At 42.5% G+C, this 20219-nt stretch overlaps 2 protein-coding genes across 2 annotated transcripts; both read right to left on the minus strand.

Annotated features, from left to right (window-relative positions):
* Positions 1-3918: 3918 nt before the first annotated feature.
* On the minus strand, positions 3919-6373 carry LOC123729136 (uncharacterized). Its single transcript, XM_045703017.1, has 3 exons — positions 6155-6373; positions 5822-6029; positions 3919-5649 (listed from the first exon to the last, which is right to left on the minus strand). The coding sequence occupies exons 2-3, from the start codon at positions 6005-6007 to the stop codon at positions 5140-5142; spliced, it is 696 nt and encodes a 231-aa protein (XP_045558973.1). The 5' UTR covers positions 6008-6029; positions 6155-6373; the 3' UTR covers positions 3919-5139.
* A 2224-nt stretch (positions 6374-8597) lies between these two features.
* LOC123729311 (proteoglycan 4) lies at positions 8598-20195 on the minus strand. Its single transcript, XM_045704190.1, has 6 exons — positions 19293-20195; positions 18867-18980; positions 18712-18764; positions 18410-18509; positions 11773-13153; positions 8598-9047 (listed from the first exon to the last, which is right to left on the minus strand). Exons 5-6 carry the CDS (start codon positions 12699-12701, stop codon positions 8837-8839), a joined length of 1140 nt encoding a protein of 379 aa, XP_045560146.1. The 5' UTR covers positions 12702-13153; positions 18410-18509; positions 18712-18764; positions 18867-18980; positions 19293-20195; the 3' UTR covers positions 8598-8836.
* Between the last annotated feature and the right edge of the window lie 24 nt (positions 20196-20219).

The following is a 20219-nucleotide window of genomic DNA, read 5'->3' on the forward strand; positions in this document are numbered from 1 at the left end:
TGTGGAGGCTAGGTCATCTGATGCAGCACTCATCACTCCTTGGCCAAATAGCCCTTGCACAGCCTGGAGGTGTGTTTTGGCTCATTGTCCTGTTGAAAAACAAATGATTGTCCCATTAAGTGCCAACCAGATGGGATGGCATATCGCTGCAAAATGCCGTGGTAGCCATGCTGGTTAAGTGTGCCTTGAATTCTAAATAAATCACTGACAGTGTCACCAGCAAAGCACCTCCACACCATCATACCTCCTCCTCCATGCTTCACTGTGGGAACCACACATGCAGAGATCATCCGTGCACCTTCTCTGCATCTCACAAAGCCACAGCGGTTGGAACCAAAAATCTCATTTGGACTCATCAGACCAAAGGACAGATTTCCACCGGTCTAATGTCCATTGCTCGTGTTTCTTGGCCCAAGCAAGTCTCTTGTTATTGGTGTCCTTTAGTAGTGGTTTCTTAGCAGCAATTTGACCATGAAGGCCTTATTCACGCAGTCTCCTCTGAACAGTTGATGTTGAGATGTCTGTTACTTGAACTCTGAAGCATTTATTTGGGCTGCAATCTGAGGTGCAGTTAACTCAAATTTATCCTCTGCAGCAGAGGTAACTCTGGGTCTTCCTTTCCTGTGGTGGTCGTCATGAGAGCCAGTTTCATCATAGCGCTTGATGGTTTTTGCGTCTGCACTTGAGGAAATGTTCAAAGTTCTTGATGTTCCGGATTGACTGACCTTCATGTCTTAAAATAATGACGGACTGTCGTTTCTCTTTGCTTATTTGCGTTGTTTTTGCCATAACATGGACTTGGTCTTTCTGTATATCAACCCACCTGGGTGGCAGGTAGCCTAGTGGTTAGAGCGTTGGAATAGTAACCGAAAGGTTGCTGGATCAAGTCCCACCATCAGCAAAACATCAAGTGATGGAGTTTCTCGTGGAAGATGGGTAATCACATCTAGGGCTGTGCGGTGACCGTATTATTGCCACACCGGCTGTCACGAGTCATGAAGGCAGTCAAATTCCACATAACGGTTTAGTCACGGTAATCCAAGCTCTGATGCTGCCGATGGTCATTATTAGCCTACCAAACTTGCTAACTGCCTTGTACTCAGTACTCTTGTCTGTCTAATCACTCTGACATCAATGCAAATGTAATCGAAAATCTAATCAAACACTTCATGAGATCCCATGAGCTCATGTTGCGCAACATTGCTATAGGCTATGCAATTGCACGAGAAAACAAAAACCCGTTTAGACACAGGCCAAGAAAGCAGAGGTAGTCAACACAACATTACACAATTTACAATACAAAAACCATAACATGTCAGTAAGCACATATCCGGCCTACAGAAAACATTTACCAGAGTTTTTAAACTCACTAAGGGGCACTAGTAAACTTGGCAAAAAAAGAAACATCCTCTCACTGTCAACTGCGGTTATTTTCAGCAAACTTAACATATGTAAATATTTGTATGACCATAAGATTAAACAACTGAGACATAAACTGAACAATTCCACAGACATGTGACTAACAGAAATGGAATAATGTGTCCCTGAACAAAGGGGGTCCAAAGTAACAGTCAGTATCTGGTGTGGTCACCAGCTGCATTAAGTACTGCAGTGCATCTCCACCTCATGGACTGCACCAGATTTGACAATTCTTGCTGTGAGATGTTACCCCACTCATCCACCAAGGCACCTGCAAATTCCCAGACATTTCTGGGGGGGAATGGCCCTAGCCCTCACCCTCCGATCCAACAGGTTCTAGACGTGCTCAATGGGATTGAGATCCGGGCTCTTCGCTGCCCAGGGCAGAACACTCCTGTCATTCCTGTCTTGCTGGAAATCACACACAGAACCAGCAGTATGGCTGGTGGCATTGTCATGCTGGATGGTCAAGTCAGGATGAGCCTGCAGGAAGGGTACCACATGAGGGAGGAGGATGTCTTCCCTGTAACGCACAGCGTTGAGATTTCCTGCAATGACAACAAGCTCAGTCCGATGATGCGGTGACACACCGCCCCAGACCATGACATACCCTCCACCTCCAAATCGATCCCGCTCCAGAGTACAGGCCTCGGTGTAACGCTCATTCCTTCGACGATAAACACGAATCTGACCATCACCCCTGGTGAGACAAAACCGCGACTCGTCAGTGAAGAGCACTTTTTTCCAGTCCTGTCTGGTCCAGCGACGGTGGATTTGTGCCCATAAGCGACGTTGTTGCCGGTGATATCTGGTGAGGACCTGCCTTGCAACAGACCTACAAGCCCTCAGTCCAGCCTTTCTCAGCCTATTGCGGACAGTCTGAGCACTGATGGAGGGATTGTGCGTTCCTGGTGTAACTCGGGCAGTTGTTGTTGCCATCCTGTACCTGTCCCGCAGGTGTGATGTTCGGATGTACCGATCCTGTGCAGGTGTTGTTACACGTGGTCTGCCACTGTGAGGATGATCAGCTGTCTGTCCTGTCTCCCTGTAGTGCTGTCTTAAGCTTCTCACAGTACGGACATTGCAATTTATTGCCCTGGCCACATCTGCAGTCCTCATGCCTCCTTGCAGCATGCCTAATGCACGTTCACGCAGATGAGCAGGTACCCTGGGCATCTTTCTTTTGGTGGTTTTCAGAGTCAGTAGAAGGGCCTCTTTTAGTGTCCTAACTGTGACCTTAATTGCCTACCGTCTGTAAGCTGTTAGTGTCTTAACGACCGTTCCACAGGTGCATGTTCATTTTTTTATGGTTCATTGAACAAGCATGGGAAACAGTGTTTAAACCCTTTACAATGAAGATCTGTGAAGTTATTTGGATTTTTACGAATTATCTTTGAAAGACAGGGTCCTGAAAAAGGGACATTTTTGATTTTTTTGCTGAGTTTACATCTAGGTGAAGTGTATTTTGCAGACTGTTCCATGCAGTGGTGGTCGGTGACATTTTAAGAGGGAGGACAATAATTTTTTTTATGAGCATGGCCTTATTTCTATTACAGTATACTGGATGACTATCATCCATATCCATTCACCCAGCTCAATGTAACATCGATAGGTTTAGGCTACTACATGAATTTCCCTTCACCCATCATGAGGTTGCTACAACCTAGCCTATGAATTAAAGTTTACAACGTAGGTTTACAGGTTGAGAGGGAAATTTGAGTAATCATGGTAGACAGACAGTGACACATTCAATACTGCTTTGCACACTCTTGCCTGCATCTCGCTGATCTAGGGTGTAATCATTAGTGCAACAGTTGCAAACGAGTTATGTTTATCCCAGTTTCGGTCTGTTTGCAAACATAGTTCACTTTCATGGCAGCCACCAACAAACAGCATGATCATTTTGCTCATTGTATAATTCCTTCTTGCATCTACGCGCTCTCCTCCTCTCACCTTTTCCCTTTGCTTGTGGACGTACTAGATTAATGTCAGTTCATGCTGCAAGATCTCTGGTAGGTTGGAGGATGTCCTCCGGATGTCCTCCATAATTACTGTGTAAGACTATGGAAGGGGGTAAGAACCATGCGCCTTCTAAGTTTTGCATTGAAGTCAACCAAACTAACTGTCCTTCGGCTACACCCTGGTGCTACCCTACAGAGTGCTGTTGAGGCTACTGTAGACCTTCATTGCAAAACATTGTTTTATCAATTATTTGGTGATGTGGATATATTTAGTGTAGTTTTATCTAAAAAAGTGCAACATTTAAAAAAAGTTATCCATTTACATTTTTTAATTCACTGAGGAGGATGGTCCTCCATTTCCTTCTCTGAGGAGCCTTCACTGGTTCCATGCCTCCGGTGCAAAATAGGAAAAGGCGGTCTTGCTTAGCTCAGTAACGGCCCTATGTATGAGAAAGTGGGATCCATCCGAAACCTTCCACTCTGTAATAAGGTTTATTTGACATTGATTTAGGTCTACATTACAGTACATCCATAGTGATCTAGCTATGATAATTTATTTAATTGTATTTTTGCAGAAGCTACCAAACAAAAACCAATACAGCAGTATTATTTCCCTTTTTATTTTTGGCTGTTGTTGAGTATCTAAAAATCCATTTGATACAGTACTTTAAAAAAGTAATAATTATCACAGTATGTGAATGTTAGATCTGTGTCAAATAACTTTTAATATTTTTCTTGGCATTTTATCACCCATACAAACGTAATAAGTTCACTGATTTAATACACTCAAATATAAATATGTAAGATAAAAAAAAAAAATTACATTAACTTTTGTTAGCAACAATTGATACTGGACATGTTATTGAAACAAATATGAGAAATACAGGAAAAAAATAGAATTTTCAGTTTAATTTAAGAGTGAATGAATTCATGGCAGTAGCAAAGGAAAAGGAAATTCATGAAAGTTAGACATTTCACTTATCATAAAGTGAACTGATCCAGATAAATGACATTTCAGGTCAGCTGGGTCTCAAATTGGGACTTACAGTAAGTTAAGCCCTGTCGTCATCTTTCTTTGGTTTCAGCACAGAAGTAACAGTCAGTTTATGGTGCAACAGAGAGAGGTTGTGGATTACCTGATTAGGAAGTGTAAAGTAACAAAGATTGCAATATTTTGTACACAGCTGTTTTCTCCTTGGCTTTTTCATTGTAGAATATTCAACTGATAAAATGTATTTGACACAAATGAGTTTATAAAGTGTATATATAAATATAATGAGCTATATATTCAGTCAAGGCAGAGAAACATTGGCATGTAAAACAAGATTATGAAAGCACTTATACATATTCTAGTTTTTGCTTCCTATAAATGCATTATTTTAGGTGTCAAGCATCATTATGTAACTGACATTTGTAATACACAATGAAGCCATAATATACATTATCAATAATGAAAATCTCATGACTTTTCTTTATGAAGGACAGAAGCAGAATACATTGACATTATGTAGTTGACATGTTTATAGCTGACTGTGGTGCGGTATGTGTAGTGCATTTAGGATGCTGTCCTATAGTCTTCAGTGGATGGTTCCAACACAAACACATTCTCCACACCAGCGTCAGAACAAGGCAGAGGAAACAGGCTGATAAACACAGACACGTGAAGACAACCAACAATCCAGCCAAGCTGTCCAAAGTGGAGACTAATGGCAACATCTGTGTTGGAACCAATTCTCCATCCGGCATTCCCTCTATCTAGTTACTTACTCTGGCACATGCTGGGAAACGATTGGTCATGCTCCTGACTGTGGGCCAATCGGGAGCTGAGCTGGGGCCCTGGAGCAGCAGCGGCGGTAGCATTAACCTGTGTGGCGGCTGTCACGGTCGCCATGGCAGCGGTGGCTGACGCAAGAGCTGCTGGGTAGAAGTGAACATCAACGGCGACGGTGGTGAGGCCTAGGGAGACGCAGTGGGAGAGGAGGAGGGGGGCGTTACCGTGGGAGATGCTGATGCTGTGGCGGACGGGCGTGGCACGGGGCTCAGTGGTCTGGAGGGTCAGGGAGGAGCGCAGGCTTTCCTCACGCACAGGAGAAGGGGAGGGAGTGGGGGAGCGGAAAGGTGAAGGAGTGAGCGAGGGGGGCTCAGGGAGAAAGTCCTGGCCCTGGCATTGTCCGTATACTCCTCCACCGCCCCAGTCCTCCACACACTGCAGCTGGATGCTGGGGTGAGACAGGCTGCAGTCTTTCTCTTCATCCAGGAAGGGGTCAACCTGAGGTGGAGAGGATCCAGACAACTGCTACTCCTGAATTTGTAATATCTTGGCATGGCAATGTGTGGGAAATGTTGGACATGATTTTACATACATACATACATTACATACATACATACACGCGAGCACACATGTATTCACACGCACACACCACACACACACATATACTGACCTGTGTGTCTTCGATGGGCTCAGGGTAGGTTTCTGCTATGACTGAGTGTTCTGGAGTGGGCGGGGGGCGAGGCTGTGTCTCTTGATTCTCATCAAAGGCAGGGTCTATCATCACAGTGACTGGGCTGGGGGCAGGAGGTCTGGTACGTGTATCTGACGTGTTGGGGCTTTGTTCAATCACAGCCATCAAATCATCATCCTCAAACGCCCTTCCAGAACCGAGGATACATATACTATATATTAGCCATAAGGGGAAGTACAGTCCTATTTTCATAGAGATATCCTCAACAACAACAAGAACAACAAACACAATAATAGTGCCAACAACAATCACCTGTTCTCATAGGTCCTCCCAGTGTCCAGACGTTCAGCATGTCTGAAAGGGACTCCCAGGTTCCTGGGAACTGTGGAAGACAAGGCTAATGGGATTCAATAAGATAAATTAATATACTGAACAAAGATATAAATGCAACATGCAACAATTTCAACAACTTTACTGAGTTACAGTTAAATATAACCAAACCATCAAACAAGCAAAGCGTCAGTACAGGACTAAGATCGAATCGTACTACACCGGCTCCCACGCTCGTCAGATGTGGCAGGGCTTGCAAACTATTACAGACTACAAAGGAAAGCACAGCAGAGAGTTGCCCAGTGATACGAGCCTACCAGACAAGCTAAATAACTTATATGCTCGCTTCGAGGCAAGTAACACTGAAGCATGCATGAAAGCATCAGCTGTTCCGGATGACTGTGTGATCACGCTCTCTGCAGCTGATGTGAGTAAGACCTTTAAACAGGTCAACATTCACAAGGCCGCAGGGCCAGACGGATTACCAGGACGTGTCCTCTGAGCATGCGCTGACCAACTGGCAAGTGTCTTCACTGACATTTTCAACCTCTCCCTGTCTGAGTCAAATACCAACATGTTTCAAGCAGACCACCATAGTCCCTGTGCCCAAGAACATTAAGGTAACCTCCTAAATGACTACCGACCCATAGCACTCATGTCTGTAGCCATGAAGTGCTTTGAAAGGCTTGTCATGGCTCACATCAATACCATCATCCCAAAAACACTAGACCCACTCAATTTGCATACCGCCCCAACAGATCCACAGATGATGCAATCTCTATTGCACTCCACACTGCCCTTTCCCACCTGGAAAAAAGGAACACCTGTGTGAGAATGCTATTAATTGACTACAGCTCAGCATTCAACACCATAGTGCCCTCAAAGCTCATCACTAAGCTAAGGACCCTGGGACTAAACACCTTCCTCTGCAACTGGATCCTGGACTTCCTGACAGGCTGCCCCCAGGTGGTAAGGGTAGGTAACAACACATCCGCCATGTTGATCCTCAACACAGGGGCCCCTCAGGGGTGCGTGCTCAGTCCCCTCCTGTACTCCCTGTTCACTCATGACTGCACAGCCAGGCACGACTCCAACACCATCATTAAGTTTGCCGATGACACAACAGTGGTAGGCCTGATCACCAACAACGACGAGACAGCCTATAGGGAGGAGGTCAGAGACCTGGCTGTGTGGTGCCAGGACAACAACCTCTCCCTGAACGTGATCAAGACAAACGAGATGATTGTGGACTACAGGAAAAGGAGGACCGAGCACGCCCCCATTCTCATCGACAGGGCTGTAGTGGAGCAGGTTGAGAGCTTCAAGTTCCTTGGTGTCCACATCACCAACAAACTAACATGGTCCAAGCACACCAAGATAGTTGTGAAGAGGGCACGATAAAACCTATTCCTCCTCAGGAGACTGAAAAGATTTGGCATGGGTCCTCAGATCCTCTAAAGGTTCTACAGCTGCACCATCGAGAGCATCCTGACTCCTGACTAATTGCATCACTGCCTGGTATTGCAACTGCTTGGCCTCCGACCGCAAGGCACTACAGAGGGTACATCACTGGGGCCAAGCTTCCTGCCATCCAGGAACTCTATACAAGGCGGTGTCAGAGGAAGGCCCAAAAAATTGTCAAAGACTCCAGCCACCCTAGTCATAGATTGTTCTCTCTGCTACCGCATGGCAAGCTGTACCGGAGCGCCAAGTCTAGGTCCAAGAGGCTTCTAAACAGCTTCTACCCGCAAGCCATAAGACTACTGAACATCTAATCAAATGGCTACCCAGACTATTTGCATTGCCCCCCTCTTTTACACTGCTGCTACTCTCTGTTATTAACTATGCATAGTCACTTTAATAACTCTACCTATTTGTATTAACTCTACCTACATATTACCTCAATTACCTTGACTAACCATGAGGGCATTGACCCACCCACTTGGGAGCCAGGCTCACCCATAGGGGAGCCAGGCCCATCCAATCAGAATGAGTTTTTCACCTTAAAAGGGCTTTATTACAGACAGAAATACTCCTCAGTTTCATCAGCTGTCTAGGTGGCTGATCTCAGACAATCCCGCAGGTGAAGAAGTTGGATATGGAGGTCCTGGGCTGGCGTGGTTACACGTGATCTGCGGTTGTGAGGCCGATTGGGTGTACTGCCAAATTCTCTAAAACGAAGTTGGAGGCGGCTTATGGTAGAGAAATTAACATTAATTCTCTGCCAACAGCTCTAGTAGACATTCCTGCAGTCAGCATTCCAATTGCACCTGTGTAATGATCATGCTGTTTAATCAGTTTCTTGATATGCCACACCTGTCAGGTGGATGCGTTATCTTGTAAAAGAGAAATGCTCACTAACATGAATGTAAACCAATTTGAGCACCAAATGTGAGAGAAATAAGCTTTTTGTGAGTATGGAAAATTTCTGAGATCTTTTATTTCAGCTCATGAAACATTGGAACAACACTTTGCATGTTGCCTTTAAAGTTTTGTTCAGTATACTTCCTCTTTTATAACTCCATGCCCAGGGTTCAAATCACTGTCAGAATCTTGCAATTTCTGGTTGTTAAGATTTTTTATGATTATAGGGGTGCTAACATTTAATAGGCAGTGCCATGTTTTGTCCTGCCCATGAGTAATTTGAACCATGAAAACAGTATGCTAAAAGATAGGCATTAGGGTTGAGATCCAGCAGAGATTGAGCTGGTCAGCCCACTGACCTCTAATAGCGGGGGCAGGCTCGTTCTTCTGGACCAGGGAGTAGAAGGCCATGGTGATGAAGATGAAGGCCAGAGACACGCCCACTCCCACCACGATGGGGATGTCATGTTTCTCCAGCACTGGAAGCCACGGAGGAGGAGGAGGCTTTACTCTGGGAGAGAGAGGGAGTGAGACAGAGAGCAAGAGTAAGATCGTTCCATTCTTCTCATTCTTAATGGTGATCATAATTATGTCCAAATGCAGCATTTAGTCGAAGGAGCTCCAAATACAATAGGTAAAAGAAAGACTTTGGATATTAGGAGTTTCAGTTGTGATGTACATTTCTCTTGCAACATTATCCAATCAAAAGAATTAGGAGTGAAACAAACTCATGGCCTCATTGTGTAAAAATGTTAGTCATTACAGCCAACAGAATAATACATGTCGCAACTGTGCAAATATTTAAGCAAGATCAAAGGTTCTATTCAGTCTGTATTACTGAAGAGTTACAGATTCCGCAACAGAAATGTAAAGTTAATTTCCGATTGAGCCGAGATATGTAGCATTTACCGTGAATGCAGTCTCCGCTAAAACAGGAAAATTGCCTGTAAATTTCAATCGCCCTGTAAAGCTGAACTTCCGCAATGCAAATTGAATAGATCCCCAAGTGTGATAGCAGCTGTGGTGGTTGCAGAGTTTTATCTGGAGTCTTGTCAGCAGTTTAAGCTTGTGAGCCCCATATAGAAAGTGGTAAATGATCTCGTAGATCCTGATACACTCCTCAGATTCACAGAAAGCTACATCTTGAAAGTTCTTCCATTGATTAAGCCTTACTGTTGCATTCCCCCTATTCACCATTGTCCACATAGCACACAATCACTCAAAACATTGAGTATTACTGTATATTTTGCTTTGCAAAGAATGCATGCACACTGTAAGCAGATACCAATGGTATAAAGTACTTAAGTAAAAATACTGGAAAGTACTACATAAGTCGTTTTTTGGGGTATCTGTAATTTACTATTTATATTTTTGACTAGTTTTTCTTTTACTTCACTACATTCCTAATGATAATTCTGTACTTTTTACTCCATACATTTTTCCTGACACCCAAAAGTACTCGTTACATTTTTAATGGTTAGCAGGACAGAAAAATGGTCTAATTCACACACTTATCAAGAGAACAGTCCTGTTCATCCCTACTGCCTCTGATTTGGCGGACTCACTTAAACACATGCTTTGCTTGTAAATTATGTCCTTTATATTCTTTATATTCAATTCTTGGGCCGACTCTTTTCTCTGTATGCATCAATGATGTCGCTCTTGCTGCTGGTGAGTCTCTGATCCACCTCTACGCAGACGACACCATTCTGTATACTTCTGGCCCTTCTTTGGACACTGGGTTAACTACCCTCCAGACGAGCTTCAATGCCATACAACTCTCCTTCCGTGGCCTCCAACTGCTCTTAAATACAAGTAAAACTAAATGCATGCTCTTCAACTGATCGCTGCCTGCACCTGCCCGCCCGTCCAGCATCACTACTCTGGACGGTTCTGACTTAGAATATGTGGACAACTACATATACCTAGGTGTCTGGTTAGACTGTAAACTCTCCTTCCAGACTGACATCAAACATCTCCAATCCAAAGTTAAATCTAGAATTGGCTTCCTATTTCGCAATAAAGCATCTTTCACTCATGCTGCCAAACATACCATGGTAAAACTGACCATCCTACCGATTCTCGACTTCGGCGATGTCATTTACAAAATAGCCTCCAATACCCTACTCAATAAATTGGATGCAGTCTATCACAGTGCCATCTGTTTTGTCACCAAAGCCCCATATACTACCCACCACTGCGACCTGTACGCTCTCGTTGGCTGGCCCTCGCTTCATACTCGTCGCCAAACCCACTGGCTCCAGGTCATCTACAAGACCCTGCTAGGTAAAGTTCTCCCTTATCTCAGCTCGCTGGTCACCATAGCAGCACCCAGCTGTAGCACGCGCTCCAGCAGGTATATCTCTCTGGTCACCCCCAAAGCCAATTCCTCCTTCGGCCTCCTCTCCTTCCAGTTCTCTGCTGCCAATGACTGGAACGAACTACAAAAATCTCTAAAACTGGAAACACTTATCTCCCTCACTAGCTTTAAGCACCAGCTGTCAGAGCAGCTCACAGATTACTGCACCTGTACATAGCCCATCTATAATTTAGCCCAAACAACTACCTCTTCCCCTACTGTATTTATTTATTTATTTATTTATTTATTTATTTTGCTCCTTTGCACCCCATTATTTCTATTTCTACTTTGCACTTTCTTCCACTGCAAATCTACCATTCCAGTGTTTTACTTGCTATACTGTATTTACTTCGCCACCATGGCCTTTTTTGCCTTTACCTCCCTTATCTCACCTCATTTGCTCACTTTGTATGTATATAGACTTATTTTTCTACTATATTATTGACTGTATGTTTGTTTTACTCCATGTGTAACTCTGTGTTGTTGTATGTGTCAAACTGCTTTGCTTTATCTTGGCCAGGTCGCAATTGTAAATGAGAACTTGTTCTCAACTCGCCTACCTGGTTAAATAAAAGTGAAATAAATAAATATAAAGAAATTGAAGTATATTTTAGCAACTACATTACTTTTGATACTTAAAAGTATATTAAAAACCAAATACTTTTAGACTTTTATTCAAGTATTATTTTACTGGATGACTTTCCCTTTTCTATTAAGGTATCTTTACTTGTACTCAAGTATGGCAATGGGTTACTTTTTCCACCACTGGCAGATACTGTAAAAACTATCTATGCTGTAAGCAGACGACTGGGATGATTTCAAAATAAAAGTCAACTTCATCTCCCACCTCTTGCCACTGTACCGCATAGTGCCCTACCTGGGGTCCTCACTGGTCCTGATGGGGGACTGAGAAGTGTTCCTCTTCAGCCACTCTGTGGGCTCTGTGTCATTGTGCCTGTTTGGTTTGGCTGGATGAACTGGCTTAGCGGGCTGATTCATGTTCTGCTGCGGGAGGTCTGGTGTGGAGGTCCATGGGGCACTAGGGCCCTTGGGGTCAGGGGTGGGGGGTATGGTGCTCAGGTCAGGAGGATGTGTGATTGAGACTGAAGGCTGGGTCAGGAGATGTGTAGGCTGGGTTTGTTGAGGTTTCGGCTGGGTTTGTGTAAGTTCAGGCTGGGTTTGTGTAGGTTCATGTTGGGCTTGTGTAGGTTCAGGCTGAGTGGGTGTAGGTTCAGGCTGAGTGGGTGTAGGTTCAGGCTGAGTTTGTTTAGGTAGAGGATGGGTTTGTGTAGATTCAGGCTGAGTTTGTTGAGGTTTAGGCTGGGTTTGTGTAGGTTGAGGTTGAGGTTGGGTTTGTGTAGGTTCAGGCTGAGTTTGTGTAGGTTCAGGCTGGGTTTGTGTAGGTTCAGGCTGAGTTTGTGTAGGTTCAGGCTGGGTTTGTGTAGGTTCAGGCTGAGTTTGTGTAGGTTCAGGCTGGGTTTGTATAGGTTCAGGCTGGATTTGTCTGACTGAAAACAGGGTGACAGGGCTAGGATGCTGTATATGTGGATATGAAGGATAACCTTGCGTTACAGGACGGTGGGTTTGAGTGATTGAGTCAGAAGGATGCAGGGTTTGCATGAGTAGAGACTGAGTCACAGGTTCTCTGGGCTGGGTAAGACAATCAGGACTCTGGGTAGAGGGGTCTGAAAGGTGGGTGGGAGAGTCTGGAGAAGGTTGCGGGCGTGGGACCAGAGACTGGGTAATACTGGCGATGGGCTTTAGTGGCTTAATTGGTTGGTCAGTGACTTGATGCTGGATATGCATGACTGATGGCTGGTTGTGGATGCTTTGGGATACGGACTGTGTTAATTGAGATTGGCTATGTGGGACTAAAACCTGGCGTTGTGTCACTAGGGGTGGATTATGTGCTAATGTTGGCTGGGTATGTATTATTGGAAGCTGGGTAAGTGAGAGGACTCTATGAGTTACTGAAGGCTGGCTTAGTAGGTCTAAGGGTTGATATAGAGGTGGATGTGGGGGTTGTAGTACTGGAAGCTGGATCTGTGTGATTGTGGGCTGGGTTGGTTTGGCCGAGGCCTGGTTCAATGGTAGCTGAGAGTGAAGGTCAGGTAGTACCAGCAATCCTGTCTGTCCTCCGCTGAGACGTGCTAGTCCTAAAGCTGTCTTCTTGAGAGACGAGAGCAGTCGTAAAGTGTCAGGGGTAGACACTTGCGTGATGTTGTTGTTCAAGTCTCTTTGAGATGCTTGGACTGAAACTAGAAAATAATGAAAAGAATGGTGTCAAACAAAAATGCATGCTAGTCGAAAAACAAGAATACCACTGTTTCCTGTGGGTTTCTAGGCACAATAGTCAATCACTTTAGCATATTTTTCAGTGGTATATTCTCTAAGTACAAAACTCTAAACTGATAACACTTGTAATGTCCCAAACCTTAACTTTTAAATGAACCATTCGGAATTAATTCCTAAACAATGTGGGGTGCAGCTGCAGCAGGAGGAGAAACCCAGGGTGTCCAAAACACCTCGAAACGTTTGGAGCAACTTCGGAATTTGACATTTGGAGAAACGTTGACAAACGTCAGAATCTGAAGTCAAATTAGTCAAACCGTGAGATCTTGTTGATCAGAAATAGGGCTATTGTAAAGCAGTTGGCTACTGTAAAAATATAGTACAGTGCTGTATGCAATTTCTGCCTCATGCAACATTGTACAAGACCACCTTTTCTTCATGACTTGTCAACTTATACAGTATCGCCGGTCTCTCTGCTTGAAACTCATCAGCTTACAATATATCAATGAAATTCAGATAATGAGGGGAAGATATTGTTTTTATAAACCGGGTGGTTCAATCCCTGAATGCTGATTGTCTGAAAGCAATGTTATAATCGGGCATATACTGTACCACAGGTATAACAAAAAATGTTTTGTTGGTAACCAGTTTATATAAGCAATAAGGCACCTCAGGGTTTGTGGTATATGGCCAATATACGATGGCTAAGGGTTGTATCCAGGCAATCTGGTTACGTCGTGCCTAAGAACAGCTCTTAGCCGTGGTATATTGTCTATATTGCTTAAATATACAATTGAAGTCGGAAGTTTACATACACTTAGGATGGAGTCATTAAAACTCGTTTTTCAACCACTCCACAAATTTCTTGTTAACAAACTATAGTTTTGGCAAGTCGGTTAGGACATCTACTTTGTGCATGACACAAACATTTTTCCACAATTGTTTACAGACAGATTATTTCACTTATAAATCAGCCAAGACCTCAGAAACAAAATTGTAAACCTCCACAAGTCTGGTTCATCCTTGGGAGCAATTTACAAATGCCTGAAGGTACCACGTTCATCTGTACAAACAATAGTATGCAAGTATAAACACCATGGGACCACGCAGCCGTCATACCGCTCAGGAAGGAGACACGTTCTGTCTCCTAGAGATGAACACACTTTGGTGCGAAAAGTGCAAATCAATCCCAGAACAACAGCAAAGGACCTTGTGAAGATGCTGGAGGAAACAGGTACAAAAGTATCTATATCTACAGTAAAACGAGTCCTATATCGACATAACCTGAATGGCCGCTCAGCAAGGAAGAAGCCACTGTTCCAAAACCGCCATAAAAAAGCCAGACTACGGTTTGCAACTGCACATGGGGACAAAGATCGTACTTTTTGGAGAAAACGTCCGTTGGTCTGATGAAACCAAAATAGAACTGTTTGGGCATAATGACCATTGTTATGTTTGGAGGAAAAAGGGGGAGGCTTGCAAGCCGAAGAACACCATCCCAACCTTGAAGCACGAGGGTGGCAGCATCATGTTGTGGGGGTGTTTTGCTGCAGGAGGGACTGGTGCACTTCACAAAATAGATGGCATCATGAGGCAGGAAAATTATGTGGCTATATTAAAGCAACATCTCAAGACATCAGTCCGGAAGTTAAAGCTTGGTCGTAAATTGATTTTTCAAAATGGACAATGAGCCAAAGCATACTTCCAAAGTTGTGGCAAAATGGCTTAAGGACAACAAAGTCAAGGTATTGGAGTGGCCATCACAAAGCCCTGACCTCAAACCTATAGAAAACTTGTGGGCAGAACTGAAAAAGCAAGCAAGGAGGCCTACAAACCTGACTCAGTTACACCAGCTCGGTCAGGAGGAATGGGTCAAAATTCACCCAACTTATTGTGTGAAGCTTGTGGAAGGCTACCCGAAACATTTGACCCAAGTTTAACAATTTAAAGGCAATGCTACCAAATACTAATTGAGTGTATGTAAACTTCTGACCCACTGGGAATGTGATGAATGTGATTTCACATTCTTAAAATAAAGTGGTGATCCTAACTGACCTAAGACAGGGAATTTTTACTAAGATTAAATGTCAGAAATTGTGAAAAACTGAGTTTAAAGGTATTTGGCTAAGTTGTATGTAAACTTCCGACTTCAACTGTACAACCCAGGTATTTCAGCAGTGCATTGTACACTACATTATAATTCCAAATTGTAGCACATAGTGACAATTTCCACTTTAGAGCCTGGCTGATGGAAAATTATGAGGTAGTATTTACAGCCACATGCATATATGATTTGGTTTTATCTTTAACAAATTGATACATTTATTAGGTAAAAAATATATATGTACGGCTAAATGAATTCTGCTCTGTATTAGAGAATTCTACAGGAGAATGTCAGGCCATCCGTCCGTGAGCTGCAGCTGGGTCATGAAGCATGACAATGATGGCAAACACACAAACAAGTCTACATCAGAATGGCTGAAAAGCAACACATTTCAAGTTTTGGAATGGCATAGTCAAAGTCCAGACCTAAACCCGATTGTGGTAGGACCTGAAACAAGCAGTTTATTCTCACAAACCCACAAATATCGTTAAGTTCTGCATGGAAGAGTGGGCCAAAATTCTTCCACAACGATGTGAGACTGATCAACAACTACAGGAATTGTTTTGTTGCAATCATTGCAGCTAAAGGTGGCACAACCAGTTATCAAGTGTAAGGTGGCAATTACTTTTACACACAGGGGCATTGGGTGTTGCATAACTTTGTTTATTAAATAAATGAAATAAGTATCATGTTTTGTTCACTCAGGTTCCCTTTATCTAAAATTAGGTTTTGGTTGAAGATCTGATAGCATTTAATGTAAAAAATATGCACAAATTTAGAAAATCAGAAAGGGGCAAATTATTTTTCACAGGACTATATACGTTAACTAGGCACTACATTATTTTGGTTCAGTAGTTATCCGTTTCGAGCAGTTTGATTAAGTGATAGTTAATTGTATTGTTAACAAATTACAAAATTCAAAAGGCACTCGCACATCTGAGCAATCTTTTTGCAGGTCCATGGCAACAGTTGAAACAGGATGAAGGAAAAAGGAAACCGCACACTGCTCTTGATAGTATCACTGATATTTAATAAGCTTACGTATTGGCCTCACGGCCTTCGTCAGAGCTTTTGTGAATTTTCTGGAAACAGCACCTCTATGTAGACCTAGCCCCACCCACATCCGTATAAATATGTGTCTTATTTATACACTTTTGTAGTGTTTGTGAAATGCATATTGTTATGTTTGGTAGCACTTATTTATTTTTCCTTTGCCTCCAACCCCTTTCCATGCGTGGAACGGATGTGGGTGGGGCTAGGTCTACATAGAGGTGCTGTTTCCAGAGAATTCACAAAAGCTCTGACGAAGGCCGTGACGCCGATACGTAAGCTTATTAAATATCAGTGATACTATCAAGAGCAGTATTGTTAACAAATTACAAAAAAATCATATCAAAAGTGAAGTGAGTATAGCGTTTTGAAAAGCAGATATCTAGATTGAATATGTATACAAATTGAAAGAGTGATTTGGTGCAGTGAACAAGTGACTTTGTGAATTTGTTTGTTGTACTCAGTCAATTTAGAATGTGCTTAGAGTTTTGAAATGCAAGCAATTTTGATGATCTGTTTTGATTTTTGTTACTTAGAGTTGTGACAATGTACCACATACTTGTGAAAATTGCACCAAAGCCCACATGAAAAATACTATACTGTATACTATGGTAGGAATACTATAGTATTCATTGTAGTGTTTTTACAGACTTACTGTAGCATTTACAGTTTACTATTGTATAAATGCTTTAGTAAAAAAAGAGTAGCATATACTATAGTAATTACTGTAGTGTTTTTGCGGACTGTAGATACTGTAGTACTTACTGTAGTGTTTTTTTGCGGACTGTAGTATACTGTAGTAATTACTGTAGTAATTTTGCGGACTGTAAAATGGTATAGTGGAGTATTTGCTGGAGTATACTGTAGTATTTACTGTAGTGTTTTATGGGACATTACTATAGTATTTAATGAAGTGTTACTGTTGTATTATCTTTGAGGTTCTCCTTGAGGAAACCTACTGGAGAAATACTAAAGAAGCACATCTTCCATAACCTGTGGGTAGGTAGGAATGGGTTCTGAATGGAGAGTTCAGAGCTTCTGTTCTTTTCTATAACCTGTAGGGAACACAATATATAGTCTAAACTTGGCATGTAGGTTTCTCACTTACAGGTGGCACAAATTAAGATATGGAAGATGGGAATGTGCAGGGAATATACAAATTAAATACTGTAGTATTTACTATAGTAAAAAAACTGTTTTGTGGAATGTAGTGATTTTGCAGACATTTCTATGGTATTTACTACAGTGCTTTTTTATAATACTGTAGTATTTACTGTAGTATTCTACAGTAAACTCCAAAATTGTAAGTTGACTGTATAAAGTTTGCTTTCAAAGAGTGTTCTAAATCTAAAGCATGTATTATAATAATTGATTACGCTTATGTTGTATTAATAGAAGGGGAGGGGTTATAAGACCCCTCCCTCCTTACATTTATAGGGTCCTAGACTACAGATGAACAATATATATACATTATGCGGTTTAATATTGTTTCACAGTACTTTTCTAGGCTCACTGCCTCTTATGAAGAAACTGTCTGAGAAATGTATGACTGCGAAGACAGAACTCTACAGGGGAGTGTAAGAGATAAGAGATTAGTCAGACATTCCACTATAAATCAACATGGACATTTACTTCTAAGCTTTTAGATAGCTATATAAACAAGAGTTTTAGTGTTGAGCAGGCATGGTGTTGGTCTCATGAGTAGAAGATAATGACGTAGGCAGTGACATCACTAGGGCTGGACTTCGGGTTTAATAAAATAACTTGGGACCTTTTCTTCGATGCAGAACTTACTCGGAAACATGCGTTATGTTCCTGTTGTCAACTTCTGTCTGCAATTACATTAATAAAGGTTTTTGAATGATTTAATTAAAGATATTGTCATAATGCTAATTTCACCAATGAGCCAATGATTGACAAGGAACAAGGAAACGAACCCCAACACATGCATATTACATAACATAACACATTACAATATTGCCTCAGCCTTGTAAATACTTAAAAAGGTAGTTAGTACAAGGATTCGCATGCATAGCATACTATGATTTAAGTTTTGGGCTATACACACCTGTGCTTCCTGCCTGTAATTGGGTTATCTCAGAACGCTGAGCTAGACTCAGGACGTTACTGGACAGGGGAGTTCTCTGCTCTGCTTCAATGTTTGGAACCTGCAATTTGTGGAAAGATGTTTGTCAGATTCATGAAATATGACATTGTCGGAAACGCATACCAACTGAACCACTGAAAGCCGTTAGAAATAAACACACAACTGGAGAGCGCAACAAAGATGTGACTCATGATGTTCAACAGTGGTAAACAATTCAGCAAACAAGCGTTAGAGACTTGCACATCAACCTCATTATTACTCACTGCAGACACAATCTGTCTATGCTGCTTGTCCCTATCAGCCGGGTCATCTTCAGCTTTAGATAGAGGAGATAATGATGAGCATAGATAGGTTGACAGTGTGTGTGTGTTTGTGTGTGTGTATTCTACTGTAGATATCATAAAGACATGGATAATACCAGAGATGGTGAGGGTGGCTCTTCTTTGCTGTTGTCCCGCTCTGTTCTCAGCGGCACAGTGGTAGACCCCTGCATCAGATAACTGAACACTGGAGATATGCAGAGCCCCCTCATCTGCACACACATGAAAGCACAAAGTCACACATTCACCAAACACTTAATGAACATTGCAACAACAGCCTTTATAGCCAGGTACAAAAATAACCCCTAGCCTATAGCACATTCCCCTAACCAATAACGCAGAAGCTGTTCAGACCACTGAAAATCTAAGGAGAACTTCACCATGTTGCTTTCACTAATCTGACCTCTTCTACTTAAGTAGAAATGGCTTTGCCTCTATAGAAGTATAAAGGGCTTTGCCTCTATAGGAGAATGTGCTTGTTTTTCTTTCTTAGCAGGTGTACGTTTTAAATGTGACTGGCTCACCATCTACATGCCTCTCCAGGGTTGGGGTGATTGAGGTCTGAGAGTGTCCTCTGGTCCAGGTGTACCTGATGGGGAGATCCCCCACTGCTCTGCATGGCAGGACCACAGAGGACCCTTCTGAGCTGCTCACTGCCCCAACGAAGGACACTATGATGGGGCTCACTGAGCCAGAGAGGGGGGGTGAAGGGGGAGAGAGCTCCACATCAGACAATCCTTATCATCGTCTCAGTACATTAATTCAGGTAATAAACACCTTAATCACATGCCTGAGCTCCACTTCCAGGTAATGTTGATCAAGTTAACTTCGTTGTCCGTACCTGTGATGTAGGCCAATATATCCAGCATGATCAAGTTTTTTTTACTTCATCAATTATACTGAACAAAAATATAAATGCAACATGCAACAATTTTATTGATTTTACTGAGTTACAGTTTTATTTTAATTCAGTGTACATATGGTAATGAATTTAGTCACTTCCTGTTAGAGTTGGGATACACACGTTTGTCCACCACTATTCTTTGCCACCCTGAGAAGGCTGTTGTAGCCGAAATACGTCAGTGTTGTTTTTAGTTAAAACAATAAAGGCTTTTACATTTTTCCACTACATTAGAGCGCCTTGATTACTTCTGGAAGTTTGTTATGCACAAAGGCTTTTCAGGCATCGTTCACTACCCAGCATCAACTTATTTTTGTTCTATAGTTTTTAATTCCATGATCAAAGAGCACCTCATGGATTAACTATCAACCATAGAATAACTCCTCTCCTGTGTCTCTACATTAGTCTGCTCTATTTGGCATCCAGACATGCATGAGCCACGCAGTACCATAGTTTAACATCAAACAGAATGTGTGTACTGTACTGGGTGAGGGAAGTTACCAGCAACACGTAAAGTAGCTGTGCTCCAGTCATGCCCCACAGTGTTAGA

Source organism: Salmo salar, chromosome ssa20 (assembly GCF_905237065.1).
Source record: "Salmo salar chromosome ssa20, Ssal_v3.1, whole genome shotgun sequence".
NCBI lineage: Eukaryota > Metazoa > Chordata > Actinopteri > Salmoniformes > Salmonidae > Salmo > Salmo salar.